Source organism: Podarcis muralis, chromosome 12, assembly GCF_964188315.1.
Source record: "Podarcis muralis chromosome 12, rPodMur119.hap1.1, whole genome shotgun sequence".
Taxonomy (NCBI): Eukaryota; Metazoa; Chordata; class Lepidosauria; order Squamata; family Lacertidae; genus Podarcis; species Podarcis muralis.
In genome coordinates, this window is record NC_135666.1 from 34,076,764 (window position 1) to 34,094,035 (window position 17,272).

Below are 17,272 nucleotides of genomic sequence, written 5' to 3' on the forward strand. Positions count from 1 at the left end.
TGGGAAGAATAATAATTAGTCATACTGTAGGGTAAGTTAACAAACCATAGTTACCGTATGTTTAACCACGGTTTGGCCCAATTCACATATCTGTTGAATGTGAATGCACGGTGTGCCAGTCCCTGCTGTGGACATGTTTCCTCTCCAGTCCTGCTGTTGCTGTGCCACCAGAAACCCAACTGTGACATACGAACCTGAGCTTGTGGTTTGTTTCCCTCAGGCAAACCACAAGCACAGTGAAGAGGAGTTTGAAAGCTTGAGGTAGAGTGTCAAACCATATTGAAAAACGAGAGCCGAAAATGGTGGAACCCTAAACACTGAAAGTACAGGGATCACTACCACCTGAAAAGAAAGGAGGAATGCTGGAAGTGAATGAGCTGGCAACATTAGGAGCGCTCTCCCTTCTTATGTACAACCACAGCCAAATGATTCAAAGATTCCTGAGATGGGAGGCGACATCAACCAAAGTGTGTCAATGCATTCTAGCACATTCTGCTTACTGCCTGGGCCATGGCCTGTATGGATGTATATACCACGAGAGAAGAATAATGGCTACTGTAGGTCAGGGATAGAGAACCTTTGGTCCTCCAGATAGTCCTTGTCTCCTACTTCCATAAGCTGTGGCCAGTGGCCAGATATGGTGGGCGTTATAGTCTAGCAACATCTGGAGAGCTGCAGCTTCTCTATGCCTGCTTTAGGTGCTGGCACAACACCTTTTGCTGCCTGAAGCAGCCAAATCCCCAACTAGGGCTGACACTGTAAAAAGGGATTTCAAGCTCAGCGGTATGCTTTGCATGCGGAAGGTCCCAAGGTTCAATCTCCAGCATCTCCAGATAGGGCAAAGAGACAACCTTGTTTCTGAAACCCAGCAGAGCTGCTGCCAGTTAACAAGCACAATACTAAAGTAGCTGGACCAATTGTGTGGTTCATTGTAAGGCAGCTTCCTATGTTTCTGTATTCATCTCTGCTCTCCCTCTCATTATGCCACCTGAAGCAAGTTGCTTCATCCTGCTGCATGGCAGGGCCGGCCCTGGAAGTGGTGATGACTTCATATATAGATATAACAATGGGATGCTCTGCCCTAACCCTTTATAGTGCATCACTCTTCCTGTTTGCTCAGAAGTAAGTTCCATTGAATGCAATGCAGCTTACTCTCAAGGAAGTGAATATTGGATTGTGGCCTACACCTTTCCTTGCCACTGAAAGCAGTCCTTATTTTTTGTTACAATACATGTAGTGGCTTTACTTGGGTGTAAATTGAACATGTACCAGGACCCAGTGCAAGAATAAAAGCAAATGTTGTGAATATTTGCGAAGCTAGGATGGGGGAGAGGAGTTCTAGTTAATCTACCTGACCTGAGCTGCTTTTGTCTTCAGTCTCTCACTCCAAAGTCTGATTGTTTTATGGTAGCACTGAAACTCAACACTTCTGCCACTTTAACTCAGACTTGTGTTTATTTGCTTGTGGCAGGTTTTATTATAAAATAAAAAATTTAAAGAATCCTGCTTTCAGGATGTTTCACCCCCCCCCCCCCAAAAAAAAAGATTATAGTCGCTCTGAAGAGTAAAGGGCTGCATTTTAATGGCACACAAAAAGATGCTGTGGAATATAAATCAAGGTAATTGTACATTTCAAGAAGAAACATTCAGTGGGTACATTTTTATGGCAACACAAACGGCAGTCTCCAAAATGCCCAGTAAAACCATTAGGAACATACCATGCTGGAGTATACAGGTATTTTGACCCATTAATCATTTTACCCAGCAGTTGTGGTAATGTGCTGACACTTGCGTGACTCAGGAGACTGTGGCTTAGAGTCTTTGGTTTCCATGGCAGAGTTGGGCCTTGGGGCCGCTGCAGTTCAGCAGGAATTGTTTGCTGGTGTTCAGCATATGTTTCAAACATTGCATTGTCCCACAACAAAAAGAAAGAAAAGAAGGGAAATCACAGAGGAATAAAATAAAGCAACTCTGCATTCCTTCGCAGGGCTGTTCACAATGGGAAAGGTGGCACTGCAGTTTCACCATTAGACCACCTAGAGAGCCTATGGTGATCCAAGAGAGGAATTTTTATTTTATTTTATTTTATTCCCCATATATCCTACCTTTCCTCCAAGGACCTCAAGGTGGTGAACATAGTTATCCTCTTCTCCTTTTTATCCTTGAGATAACCCTGTGAGGTAGATTAGTCCACATAGTGACCTTTCACATTGCTTCTTGCTTCATTTTCAGCTTTAGTGTGTGTGTATCTTATTTTCTTCCCTGAATATCTTCTTCAAGTGACTTCAAAAAGTCAAGATGTGTGAGCTCCAGTGGCCCATTTAGTAACATTAGGGTGAACTTTATTATTGACTTCTAAATATGATAAATGTCTCCCAAAATGATGAATGCGAAAGAGATGGAGATATGCTACATAGGTGTAGTAATGTATCGTTGAAAGATTGGAGCTTGGTCAGCGACTGGAACTGTTACTGTTCTGGAGGGTTAGTAGAACTGGAGGCAGCTGCCTTAATAATTTTTAAATGGAACAGGTGGTTTTGTATTGTTTCATTCCACTGTGTTTCAATTTCTCCCCTTCAGACAAGAGAAATTGTGAGGGTATTTATATATCGAGGACATTGTTTTCTAAAACTACAAAGAATGATTGAGCAGCATGAACCATAAGGAATTACTTATTAGGTCACAATGACATCAAAATTAATTATTGCTACAACTGTTCTCAGTAGTGATTATTATGGAAAAACTGAATAGGAATATGATTTGGCCAAAACTGTGTAATAAAGTACAAAAAGTCATTTGTGGAGACAGAGTTTACTAATTAGCAAACTTAATGTTACAGTGGCAAATACAGTGGTACCTCGGGTTACATACGCTTCAGGTTACATACGCTTCAGGTTACAGACTCCACTAACCCAGAAATAGTACCTCGGGTTAAGAACTTTGCTTCAGGATGAGAACAGAAATCATGCTCCAGCGGCGCAGCGGCAGCATGAGGCCCCATTAGCTAAAGAGATGCTTCAGGTTAAGAACAGTTTCAGGTTAAGAACGGACCTCCGGAACGAATTAAGTACTTAACCCGAGGTACTACTGTATCAGAGACGTTGGCTGGGTTAGTAACTTTTTCATCTCATTCTAAGAGAGAGTTTCAAAGCCCCGACACCAATGGCTCTTGCTACCTTTTACAGAAGATAATTAAGAGGATTGTAGGAGAATCTGTTTAGAAGACTGAAGGCCCAAATGCATCCTGATTTAGCAGTTCCATTGCATATTATACAGCAGCTTGAATACTACTCCCAAACATTAAAGTGGATGGCGTAGCAACAGGCTGAAATAGAGCTGTGTCTGTGCACCAAACCCCCTGCAAATTCTTTTTACAGTTCATACATGGTGCTTACTGGCTCATAATATTCTCACAAAAGCCCTATGAGAGGTATGTCATGTTGAGAGATGGTGACTGGTCCAAGCTTTATGGCAGAGTGAAGATTTGAGCCTGGGTCTCCCTGAACTTAGACAAGCGCTCAAACCACTACACCGCACTGGGTTACAAAGAGCAGGCATAACATTTACATTAGATAAATTGAAAATCTAGTAATTGAAGAGTTAAGGGAGAAAATGAATATCTTTACCCAAGGCAAAACTAGGTTGTTGCTACCTTTGGTGGCCACTGGTGCTAATGTAGTATATTTTACAGTGGTTTTCTTGTGGATATATTCTGCAACAGGTCATTGATGAAATAATAGTTCATTTGTGTTGGATTTACACTGGACTGCCTTCATATCATTCTGTTTTATTAGTTCTGCAATGCTTCCCCGGTGTCATCACAGAAGTATCTGTCCTGCCAGAAATGGTTCATGACATGTGCAAGCACGGCAGAGAATCTTTCTGTACACTATAAAGACGCTGGAGCCTAGTGATAGCAAAGGTCATTAAAGGCAAAGATATTCTTATATTTGGCTTTCATTATTGAATCTGGCTTGTTTTGCTATAGTGCGCAGGCTTGCCAAATTGGCTAGCCGTGAAATCTGTGGAAATAAAAATGCTCCGGGGGTGAGGGAGGGCTTTTATTGAAAACAACCAAAGTGCCACTTTAGGCCATGTTTGTCAAACAAATATGCATAGTGTCCAAGGATCATCTTGGCAGCAGGAGGTAGGGGTGGGAATGGCACCCCTCAGTCTGCAAATGGTATTGAAAATTATTGCTTGCGTGCCAAGGTCCCCAAGCCACCCCAATAAAACACAATTCACACAGAATTTTTGTTTAAGGTTTTGGGCATAATTTTGGCCACAACTTTATTAAAATACAAAAAATGTGAGTGGTTGCTTAGGCATTGGTTGCAACTATCTGACCCCGCATGGGGACAGACTGACATTCGCACACCCGCGAAAGTCAGAAAGGGAAAACATTTTGGGGAGAAAGATGGAGCTGGGTACCATGCCCTCACCTCTCCCCAAATGCTCCCAGGGGCTCTTATGTGGCCCTAGCCCCTTGAAAGGGTTCGGACAAAAGCATGGCGAGCCGCTGGATTCCTTTACCGGAATACCCTTGCAGCATCAGCATCGGAGAGGCAGGCACAGCCAATCCATGTCCCTCCACCAACCAATTCATAAAACCAACTACTAACCGCAACCTTACAAGTTGTGACAATTTGCTACGCAGTAGGCAAAAACCAAATGGCACCAGCCAATCAGCCAAATGGACAAAATTCCTACTGGGCCCCTGCCCCAAAAGCAGACAACCCCATGACAGGCATAGCAAGGTCAATGTGAACAACCCTAAATATAGGGAGGGTGGATGGGTGATCCAATGCTCTCAGCGAAAAGAGGAAGCTCAATGCTGCATGCAGGGAATTTAAGAGTTCTGGCTGTCAATCACAAAATGGCAACATCAACTTCTTCCCAACAACAAGATGAGCCCAGTCGCAGCAGTGGCCAACTATCTTCACCCGCCCAGCAACAGCGGGATGTCTTGATAGACCCCACCGCAACATGTGCTCTCCATGAAGGAGAACACACTTTGTCAAAATGATAAGGGATAGGTTTAGGTAACAGTTCTTCCTCTTCCTATACTATCAAGTTGGTGTGGGGTGAGCTGAGGGAGACAGGAGAAGTGGAGGGGTGAGGTGGAGTTGGTGAGCAGGGGTGGCAGCCCCTAGTGTGAATATATGTTTGATTCCCACAATCACCTGACTTTTGCTTTTCCACCGAGGACAAACTTTCTTGCCCATGCAGCTGTAAGGCAGGGTGGGCCAATTTATATTCCAAATTGTGTGGGGCAGGGCTTTTCCCTTGGCTCCAATATGGTACAGGAGGCAGCAGTGAGAAAATGCCTAATGCAGTATATTGTGGCAAAGATAACATGGGAAGGGGGCAGGTTTTGCTCCCTTTTGTATACCAGATTAACGGCCACCCCTGTCTTTCAACTGAATAGCAACGCGTGTGTTTAATAAATATATGAACTCTGCGGTCACCCGTGAGATGTGGTTCAGCCCTGCTCAGACACCCCAAACTGAACGTCTCCTCAAATGAGAAAGAGGAGCTGGACACTACCGGAGATCTTCACACTGCCAGTGATCATGAGGAGCCATCCGATCTGGAAATCCTTGCTAGGAATGGGTGGATATGTCCATTTTGGATTCAGTTTCTCACTTTTCCAATCTTAAGCACCACAATTTCTCCTTCTACAAGCATATTATTGCAAAGCAGTTTGCCTCATACAATGCATTTTGTATGTTACTTTCACTGATTTATCCATTTATATGCACACTTGACCACTGCATATGAATTTTTGCACACGTTTCTTTGCTGAAGGACTGTTTTTCAGATCCCAGAGAAGTTCAAACTTCAAAGGGTAGGAAAGCTGTGTTTCAATTTGCATATTGTTTTGGAAAACGTGAATCTGGTAAGTTCACATGTAAATGTGAATTGAATAAAATTTCTGACCCAGGGACTGGAGGGCCCCATAGCAGTTTCCAGGTCTACTAGCTGATTCTCAGAGCCTGATTCTCCCCCCTGTTGCCATCTTCCCCAGAGCCAAAAGATCAAATGAGATGGTAAGACAGGCAGGATGTTTTTGCATATATTCCCACTTTATATAATGCAGTTTTGTATGCTATTTTCACCAATACATACTATGGACACAGGTTGAACATTTGTTGAATATTGGAAAATACATTTCCAGGAAAATATCACAAATGGCATTTTGAATTATTTAAATCCTTCGTATAATTATTGTAATCTGGTAATTATTGTTGGTTGGGTTGTTTTATGTATAATTATGTATACTGTGTAATCATTTATGTATAATAATTATGGAACAATTCATTGAAATATATCCAAAATAGAACATTAGTTTTGCTGAGAAGTAAGAAACAAATTATGGGAATTAATTTCTTTTCCACTGATACGAGGCCCTTTTCTTTGTGATGTTTTCTATTTCTCCGATGGGTCCAAAAATGCTGTGCATAATAAAACTAGCAGTCTGTGCTTCCGATTAGTCAGTTAAATGACCTTTTGGAAGGTTGTCACACATTCAGAATTATGTTTATTCCAAAGTTCTTCATCTAGTGGGGGATCTGTTTAATTTGTCTTTTGAATAGAATATACGAAGATAAATCACGAAGGGCAAGGCTATCAATGGCTACTAGCCGCAATGACAATCTTCCATCTGCTCTGAATGCCAGTTGCTGGGAATCACAGATGGACAGAGTACTGCTGTTGTGTCCATGTCAGGCTTCCCACGGGCATCTGGTTGGCCACTGTGAGAAAAGGATGCTGGACAAGATAGGCCATTGGCTTGATCCAGCAGGCTCTTCTTATGTGTGTATGACTGCCCTCTGATCATTCCCCAAAGCCATAATTCACATGACACATGCACAAATGACAGAGATTGGAAGTAGACTGATCTGTCAATTTCCACTTGAAAGCAATCTGGATTGTACTTGCAAAGACACACATCCCCAAGCCCACCATGGATCAGGAAGAGGTTCCATACTTGATCTGGCAGCCATACAGTATTTCACAGGCAGTAGCTAAATCCATAGCTTGCACTACCAAAGCATCTCCTTGTGAAGCAAAAGTGAGAAAAATATAGGGAGCTCTTAGAATCAGGAATGAAGAAGAGTTTGGATTTGATATCCCACTTTATCACTACCCTAAGGAGTCTCAAAGCGGCGAACATTCTCCTTTCCCTTCCTTCCCTACAACAAACACCCTGTGAGGTGAGTGAAGCTGAGAGACTTCAATGAAGTGTGACTAGTCCAAGGTCACCCAGCAGCTGTAGGTGGAGGAGCGGGGAAGCGAACCCGGTTCACGAGATTACAAGTCTACTGCTCTTAACCACTACACCACACTGGCTCTCAATGAACTGAAACTTAGGAAGTTGCCTTATACCAAAACAGATCATTGATCTATCTAGTGGTGTATTGTCTACACTGATAGCGGCTCTCCAGGGTTTCAGACAGAGGATGTTCCCAGCCCTACCTGGAGATGCCTGGGATTGAACTGGGGACTTTATGTGTGCAAAGCAGATGTTCTTGCACTGAACTACGGCACTCTCATGACTGCAAATGAATGCTGGGTATGTTCTCTCAGCTATACTCCTCCTTCCTGCTCAGCAAGATGGGGGCTGCCAAGGCACCACACTGGTGTTCGTGATGGGTCCTGTAAACAAAATGGCATGCCATGCTTGGCTTGCAATGATGTGGCTATGTGACATGCTTCCTGGAATCAAACTGACAAAGAAAATAACAAATCTGTTCTCTGTGGGTACGTGGTTGAAAATCTGTGGACTTTGGCAAATTGCAAATAGATTTGTAAAATGTGGTGGGTGGGAACTTTGGCTCAGCTATACTTCGCAACTCATTCACTCTGAGTATCCCCTATTAATGTCAGTTGAGCTGCTCTAAAACAAATGATGGTTGCAGCAGATGATTGTTGTGATGTACTTAAGGAGCTGAAAGCTTTTCAGAGCTATTCAAACTGTTAATTGCTTCATACTTCAACCCCAAGTGACCCCCCCTGAGGATTGATTCTCATCATGGCGGTTTTCATCATCAGTACATACTGGCTTAGTTGTAAACAGAACAGACTGCATTCAACTAGCATGGCCGCATTGCAAGAAGTGCAGAGCGCACAGTTTGCATCCGGGAAGTCCCAGGTCTAGTTCCTGGCATCTTCATGTAGGGAATGACAATATTCCTGCCTGAACTCCTGGAGAGCAGCTGCTAGTCAGTGTAAGCAAAAGGGAGATAGGTTGGCCTATGTTCTGACTGAGGCTGTGCCCGCTCTCCAAAGAAACCTGGGAACTGTAGTTTCTTAAGGATGCTGGGAATTGTAGCTGTGTGAGTGGTAATCTAGAGTTCGCAGGATTATCAGGGGTGACCGTGTGCATGCTTGAAATGTGTGGTTCATATGCCATCTCAGTACAAGGCCCTTCCTATGTACAATTTGCTACATTACCTGATTTTTTTGTGATGGAAAAGTCCCTACAGATTGCCTTTTTAAAAAGTAGGCACAAGATTGAATGTGCTTCGGAAATAACCCTCCAAATGAAAAGATAATAATAATAACTTATTATTTATACCCCGCCCATCTGGCTAGGTTTCCCCAGTCACTCTGGGTGGGTGGCTTCCAACAAAAGATTAAAAGTACATTAAAACATCAGTCATTAACAACTTCCCAAAACAGGGCTGCCTTCAGATGTCTTCTAAACATCAGATGGTTGTTTATTTCTTTGACATCCGACAGGAGGGTGTTCCACAGGGTGGGCACTACTACCGAGAATGCCCTCTGCTTGGTTCCCTGTAACTTTGCTTCCCGCAGTGAGGGAGGCCCTTGGTGCTGGACCTCATAAGTTGCTGCACCCTCCACAATGGAGGAGTGAAAAGCACATCCCTAAGGGAGTTGCTTCTTTCCCCTTCCAGGTGTGTCCCCTCGGCACCTGCTCCAGAGTGCTCCCCACCCTTGGGGGAGTAGCTTCTCAGGGGATTAGAAAAATCTCTAGCATACTTATTCTATATTTTTAAACAAGGTTGCAGCTAGTGATGCATGGTTCTTTCAAAAGGACATTTTACTGTGAATATGGAAGAGCAGCATAACATTAGGAACACAGGAAGCTGCCTTGTGCAGAGTCAGGGCGTTGGTCCCTCTATCTCAGTATTGTTTACATGGACTGCCATCAGCTCTCCAGGGTTTAAGGCAGCAGCCTTCCCCCAGCCCTGCCTGGAGATTCCGGGGACTGAACGTGGAGCCTTCTGGGTGCAAGGAAGAGCCACAGCCCTTCCCTAAAAGTAGAAATTTGCCCGTACTTATCTTGTGCATTCAGAAGTTTTCTTGTTAGTTTTTTTTTTTAATGCTTACAGTAAATTATGTTAATTTGCATTTGGCAAAATAGCAGTATTTCAACACAGGGAAAACCTATCTGCTTCTACATGGAGGGGTGCAGCGTCTCATCTGCTGTGTATATAATGACATGTGGAAAAGCGGGCACTTCAAGATGCTCACGTGCACATAAGCTGAATCAATGTGACTCGGAGAAGGAAGAACTTTACTAATCTGGCCTCCGTGAGCAGAGCCCTCCATATGGAGCTGGCTCCTCACAACCTTTTTTGTTATGTGCATCGTGGATGGTAGGCAAACTCGGCCACTTCTCCACCTTTACAAGGAGGACCACTACCTGGGAAATGTATTCGCAAGACCATACGGAGACGTCATTACTGAATCTTCTTAACTGCGTTGCCAGCAAATAATTGTGTAGGCTTGGGAACAGGGACTGCTTTGGCAGCGCATTGCCATAGCATGTGGTGTTGTACTGGCATCACCAAGCAACTCAGGATGTGGCACTAAGATGGCTTGAGATATATATATATATATATATATATATATCCCCACCCGGAGGCATCTTAGCATACATGATTTTGCTTGCCAGCTCGCTGGCATAATCATGGCAATCTCGTCTTTAAAGCACTCGAGTAAATTCAAAGGTTAAAACCCACATTTATTTCTGGACTATTTTTATCTCACCCTTAGCAGAAGTTGGCTGTATGAAAGATGCTCAGATTCCTTGTAAGGAAAAAGAAGAAGCCTTTTTTGAAAAATGAGGGTTGCTTGATTACTTGGCAGGAAGCTGCATGCAGGGAAGCTTTAAAGGCTCTGCTGAAATATATATATATATATATATATATACTGAGAAGCTGAGATATATTTCAGGTATTCTCCTGTTGACATATTTTTGCGGTTTGTCATGAGTTCCTTAATTTGCTTCATCAGGCCCCCCCAGGTCCCCTGCTGGCAAATAGCAAGAGGCTGGCTTGAACCTCTAAGACAGCAGGCAGATACAGCCTCCCTTCCTAAGTGCTCGCTAAGCGATGGAACTCCGTAATGCAACAATTAGGAACTTGTCACATGTTTGGAATTAGGGGGCCGTTCATGGTTATGCTTGGGTTTGTTTGCATATTTCCAAAGAGCAAGACGGATTTTAGAGAATCAGTGAAATAAAGCCATTAGTTTTCAAGCAGCTTGCCCGCTAGCTCTCTTTAACTTCAACAGCTACAGTTTCAATGCGTCTCAGCGATGGTTTACTAGTGTTGGGTTATCTGTGCTTCCCTTTCAGGCTGCTGGAAGGAGGAGGGGAAGAGCTTTGCATATCAAAACTCTGATAACTGTTTACAGTTGTTTTAATTCTCATTTGTTGGCATGCATGCATTTGAAAGAAAGCATAATAGTAATAATAATAGTGGACAGGGACCAATGTAGTGTCCATGGAAATGTGCTTTTAGTCCTGCCCTCCACCTGGTAGGATCTCCTCACAGCTCCCTCAAAGCCCCCTCCACATGGTTCAGTGGCCCTTTTCTAGAGCAACAAGGGGCTACAGAAAAAAGTGAAGAATCAGCCAACACTCCTGTGGAAACAGCATAGGAGCCAACTCCTATGGGTCCCCCTAAAGTTGATGGGCATTGCCATTCAAATGGTGTGTGTGCACTGTATCATGTGTTTGATTGTGCGAGGCAGGGCTTGTCTTCACACACACCCAATATTTTATGCAAGTTAGCACCCCTGGCAAACACCCAGTATTGTTCCCTTATTTATTAACCCGAACATTCCACATCTGGGATTGTTAGGAAAAGTACTAGAAATGAAACTGCTATGCAAATCTATGGTGTGACTGCGCTTGGAACATTATGTCCAGTTCTGGTTGCCACCCCTCAAAAAGAATATGGTAGAGGTGGGCAAGGTAGAGGTATGGTAGACAGGGTATGGCAGAGGTAGACAAGTAAGGGACAGTAAAAATTATCAGGAGGAGAATTAGCTAAAGTGGTGCTTCAGGTTAAGAACAGTTTCAGGTTAAGAACAGATCTCCAGAACGAATTAAGTTCTTAACCTGAGGCACCACTGTATTTCTTTTCACAGCATATAGTAAAGGGGAACCATATGTTTGTGTCCTACACTGACAAATCTGCACAGAAGGATACATCCGTAGACCTCTGAAGCAGCAGAGGGCAATTGAAGTCAATCCTTTCTAACATTCTGCAGGCACCTCTTGACTTAATGTGTCCCAGAGATGGTTGTAAAAGTGAGGATCTCATTCCTGACCTCTCCAGACACAAAGCTGCCCTGTATTATATTTCTGTGTATAGCCAGCTCACCTTTCTGGTGTTTTCTTTATCCATCCTGTAATTGATTTTCTACCCAAAATATGGGCACTTGCTTATCACCATAAGTCAGTGGTAGAGCATCTTCCTTGCATGTTCAATTCCCACCAAGTAGAGCCGGGAGAGATCCCTGTCCGAAACCCTGGAGAGCAGCTGCCAATCACTGGAAACAATACTGAGCTAGATGGACCAATCATCTGACTCCGTATAAGGCAGTTTCCTATGTTCCTATGTACGTAGACACCAAGGGGGTTGGCTGTTTGGGACTTGTGGTGTTAGAAACAAGCCTATAAAACATAGAAAAAGAAGGAACAAGGCCAAATAAATGTACTACACTTTGCAGTCGTCATGTGACAATTTTGTTTTGTTTTTAAGAAGATCCATTGTAGCTCCATGAAAATATGTGGCCTGCCTTTGTGGCAGGATTTGTTCCCCATGCTCACAGGTGTTTGTCTGTGTTCTATTTTGGGCTTGAATATTTTTTCCCCTGTTGTCAATATTGGGAACGTTTCAACCTGCGCAGACTGCAGGCAGTCCCGTGGAGCGGGCTTTTTGCTCGGCTCTGGCATCTTTTATTGTCCCCAGTGAGGCTTATTATGTGGCACAATGGATAGAAGAAAATCCATCTCTCCACTTTAAACATGATAAGCCTTTGTCACCTACAATGCAATTAATGCTAAAAATAGACAAGCGCCTGTGATAAGGCAGTGGCTTGAAGGGGATGAGCCACTGCCAAATAACAAAGACTTATCTGGAGGGCCTGAGGAGTCAGCCTCCACTGAGCTGTCAGTTTGCTGATTGCCATTTCTCTGTGAGTTTGATGAAATATTCATGCCTTTGCTCCGCTCGCTCTCCAAGCACTATTGATTTCTTGTATAAACGCTGCTATATTTAGTCTAGACAAATGGAATGTGGGTTGCTGCAGAATAAATTGGATGAAAGGGCTGGGATCTCGCTGTCCGCTTTTCTCTTGGTCTGGGACAATTATTTATAATCAAGGGTAGTTTTTGTAACTTAAGGGTGATTTCTTTTCTCCTTCTTTGCAATTTTGCCTCAGAACAAAAGCCAGGAGTTGGGCAATATCCTTCTGGCAGGTTTAAAAATGCTTGGTACATAAGCTATGCCTTGAGCTTCACGATAGCTGTTTCTGAAAGTTGAAAAAGAGAGAAAACCGATAACTATGTTTGATAATTGTTGATAGAAAAATGTAAGAGAGACTCAGCATCTTCTATCATCCATATGTTCTTCCCTTAGGCTAGAACATTCCCAAGTGGTTTAAGGGGCTAAAAATATGTGTGCAAGCATTTTTATTTTTATTTTAAAAAAGAGCCTTGCATTTATGCTGCACGTTCCTTTTTGAAGAGCCAGAGCACTAATATTATGTTTATATAGTGCTTTGTTTTCCTTGTATTGAACTGTGGCAGTGGAAGAAAAGTGAGTGAAACAAAGGAAGGGGATGTTGATTTTAAGGGATAGGATATTCTTCCAGTGCCCACATGCACATACTTCTGATATACGGATCTGGGCAAAGAGACTAACTCATAGTTTTGTTTTCTAAAAGACTGTCTGGTATAGTTGGCTGCTCCTGCCCTCTACTGGATCTACTGTGCACCATGGGCCTTATTCTGCTCACAAGAGAAGAGTTCATCTTTGTGAAAACAATGCATAAAATTATAAAGAGTAGATATGTGATATGAATTCATATGTTTTCCAGCTGCCAGGAGAAAGTGTCAAAAACTTTGGGGGATTCCGGAACTGCAGTCTGTAAATCAATGGACATTTGTTATGTTCTGTGACTCTGGTGCTGTTAGATTAAATGGCATTTTAGGGGACTCTTAAGGGCTACCTTAAAATACCCCATATATTGGCTTTCTCACTGGTTTTATAATGGTTGTCAGAGCTCCCAGTTCCCACACCATAACCCTATGAGAGGACCCTGCTGTCAACCACACCTAAAGATGGGAGCATCCACACATACCCCATCACCAAATACGCTGCTTCCCAAAGCCATGGTTCCCATTGCCTTCTTGAAACAAAAGGTGATACTGACAAAGAGTCTTAAATTTCCTGTTGCCTTCTTCTTTCAATTTTGTGGGCATACTCTGGTCTTTAGGAAAACCTGCAGGAAGAAGTACGGCAGGAATGCCAAAAGTTGGGTGGGTGGGAATGAAAGGCGAATATTTCAACTTCATTTAGTCTTGGAAGCCATGCTGAAATTCTCATTCTGACAAGAAATCCCTTCTCTGCCACTGGAAATACAGCACCAAATTCCGAAATCCAGAAATGAATTAATCTTGACAAGCATGGGTTTATGCCTTGTAAATCATTTCTCTTCTCCTTTCTCTTCTCATTATTGCCTCCAGAGGTGCCAAGGAGTATTACAGCAGCAATCCCAAACAGAGAGAACACCTCGTATCAACATAGCAAGCTGCCTTATCTAGACTCAGGCCATTGATGAGTCTTGTCAACACTGATAGGAGCAGTTTCAGCCCTCCCAGGGCTTGAAGCTGGGATGTTTTGTGTGCAAAGCATGAGCAAAGCACTGAGCTGCAAAGTAATGAAAGGCACCCAGGAGCCCACAGAGGTCTCTACCCACCGAGAAGGATGTTCCCTGTAGCCACCCAGGGTGGCTGGGGCAACCCAATCAGATGGGCTGGGACAAATAATAAAATTATTATTATTATCAATTTATTCTGTATGATTTACTTTTCTGGCCTTACCTTCTTTCAGTCAGTCTCTGGCTGGCACTGGTAATTCTTCCCTATCTCTGCAATTGTTATCATTAATCATTCAATCATTCCACGTTCAGAAATGGAGTAGGAGATCATTCCTGTTGCATCTCTGCATGTGTCACCGCTTGGGGTGGCTGAGCACTTGTCTGTTTGCCTTGCAGCAACCATCACAGGAAGGATCTGTGGCTCAGTAGTCTAGTGCATGCAGAAGGTTCATGCTATCCCTCTCATCACCAGGCATGACAGAGAAAGACCCCTGCTTGAAACTGCAGAATCACTGTCAGAATGGACAATATTGAGCTAGATGGACTAAAGGTCAACTTACTATAAGTAGCTTCCTATGTTAAATAGCAACCTATATTCTTCTGAAAACCATTGGTGATTTGAGAGCATGCCTTGTTAGTGCTCACAAAGGATGCTCACAAATCCTCAGTGAGTCATCCCTTGCCCTCTCCAAACTGGCCATGGAAATAAATGCTGACGTCCTCTTTCTGTTGCTGCCAAAAGGTGACATTCAACAGGCTGTATGGCTGACAATAGCTGGTGAATGGCAAATATCATGATTTTATAAAACTCCTATCTGATCTTTCCCCTCCCTCCCCCCTACCCTTTCTGTTCCCCAACCCCCTTGTATACCAGTGGATGTGAAGTCAGAAGTTCCTGTGGGATTAGAACCTATCACGCCATTAGACCTGCGGACAGATCTCAGGATGATGGTTCCCATGGTGGACCCAATGATACGTGAAAAGCAGCTACAGCAGGAACTGCTCCTGATCCAGCAGCAGCAGCAAATTCAGAAGCAGCTCCTTATAGCAGAATTTCAGAAGCAGCACGAGAACCTGACGCGACAGCACCAGGCTCAGATCCAGGAACACATAAAGGTAGCAACATGTTTCTTCTCTTCCCAGATTGCACCATAGCAAGCTAAGTGTTCAAAGACTTCAGGGCATTGTCTCTTGGGATGCCATACAGCAGAATGAAGCTTCAGCTATAGGAGCGGCGCATGCGGTGAACGCACACATTTGTTAGCATGTGGATATTCCTCCAAATGTGTTTATAAAAATGTTTGCAGGGGTGCACAACAGAGGGAGCCACCTGAAATTCATGTATTTTGCAGAAAGGCATAGTATTCCAAATTGGAACGTTCTGAAAACTTTCCAGCCGATTAGTGAACACATTGAGAGCTGTATAAATCTGCATTGTTAGAAGTGCGTTGTTTCCTTCTCTTTGCTTATGTGTGGGGTCACAGATTGATTCAGACAGGTATGCACAGAAGACCTTCTTTAAGCCACATGGCCGTATTTTGCACTGTGCTATCTGCATCCAGAAATTCAGCCAGATTTGTAAAAGGTACAACTCCAAAAATAAAGGTGAGATCTTCAGAAGAGTCACCAAAGGCATCCAGTTGTGTTTAGCCCCTAATTGTGTTACCTTTGGCGAGTCTCTTTGTAAAATGCTTGTTAGCTTTGGACTGACTCTGTGCCTGTTAAAATGGAAACAGTTAATGTGACCTTTGTAAGTTAGCTCTGCTGAAGAGAATGAAAAATTAAATAAGGGCTTTTGCTTAAGCAATGCAAGAAAGTCCAAGATGGGCTTTTGCCTCTCATGCTTATAGCCTCCATCTGTAGCTCACGGTGCTTCAGAGCTGTGATTAGTTGGGCATGAAATAATTGCTCTTTCCTTGGTGTGTGAGAAGAGCAACCAGAGCCTTTGGTCACAATGGCAAATGTGCAAAAATAGCACAAAAAATGTGCTTACAAAAGAAAAAAATCTGGTTATATGGAAATTAAAACACTGAGATAACAATAATTATAGAGCCGTGTCACATTTTATGGCACTTTTCTTGAAAAGAGAAAAATCAGAACACTGGACTGGAAGAGCAAAAGAAATCTGAAGGCAAAGAAGGAAATTACTTTTATTTTGGCCCTGATCCAGCTAAAGGGGTGCAGCAATAATGTCCCATAACCTGTGCTGCTGGCTGATGTTAAGATTCAGCAGAGATGCCTCCACTGCAGTTTGGTGGGTTCTGCAGCTGTGGAAGCTCCTGCTGAACCCACTGAAGGCATGGTGGGGCATGCCCTACTGCTGGCAGTATCTCCCATTAATGGTAGCTGTCATATGGCCCTGAAATGGGATATGGTGGGTGTGCTGCAGAGCAGGACTGATGGCAGATCCACAGGATCCAATATCAGACCATTTCCTATTAAGGGGCCCAATGAAGACCCTCTACTGCACCAGCCTGAGAGTTGGTACAGCAAGAATAAATAATCTGCTCTCCACCCTGGCCATCAGGAACTACCACCACATTTATGAGTGCTCGCTTAACAATGATATATACTGCCATCAAGTATATTCTTGATTTACTTGGGAGTAAGTCCTGGTGAAATTGGCTGAGTGCTTCTGAGTCAGCACAGATACAATCCCACTATGAATTCACTTGAAATCAGTGGGACAAGTTAGTCCTGGAGAAAGTAATTCCTGTAGCTTTCAAAGGGACTAATGCACAGATGATTTTGTTTGCTGTAGGACCACGGACTGCAAGCGGGGTGGAGGCTGGGCATGACCACCTCCAGCCTTAAGACTATACTTTCTTATGACTATGTCTTCTTTGCAAGTTACAACAGGAACTCTTAGCCATCAAGCAACAGCAAGAACTCATTGAGAAAGAGCAGAAACTGGAGCAACAAAGGCAAGAACAGGAACTGGAAAGGCACCACAGGGAGCAGCTTCCTCCAATCAGAAGCAAAGAAAGAAGCCGCGAAAGTAAGATCTGTTCAGCCAAGGTCCGGTTGAAAAACGCTATCTAACTTCTATTGGCTTGCTCACTACTGCCTCCTCCACCACCACTGCCCCTCCAGTAAATGACTACATATATAAAAATATGGTCTGGCA

The 17,272-nt window shown here is 43.4% G+C and overlaps 1 protein-coding gene across 8 annotated transcripts in view; it reads left to right on the forward strand.

Moving 5' to 3' along the window:
• The window catches only part of HDAC9 (histone deacetylase 9), a 422,950-nt gene that overhangs the window by 189,036 nt on the left and 216,642 nt on the right, over window positions 1-17,272 (forward strand). For 4 of the 8 annotated variants that reach the window (XM_077936988.1, XM_028750039.2, XM_077936991.1 and 1 more), the window contains 2 exons: window positions 15,020-15,261; window positions 16,996-17,143. In XM_077936988.1, coding sequence (XP_077793114.1) covers window positions 15,020-15,261; window positions 16,996-17,143 — 390 coding nt within the window. Of the gene's footprint in view, window positions 1-12,408; window positions 12,460-15,019; window positions 15,262-16,995; window positions 17,144-17,272 lie in introns of those variants that run through there. The other 4 variants (XM_077936990.1, XM_077936989.1, XM_077936993.1 and 1 more) reach the window with 2 other exon arrangements.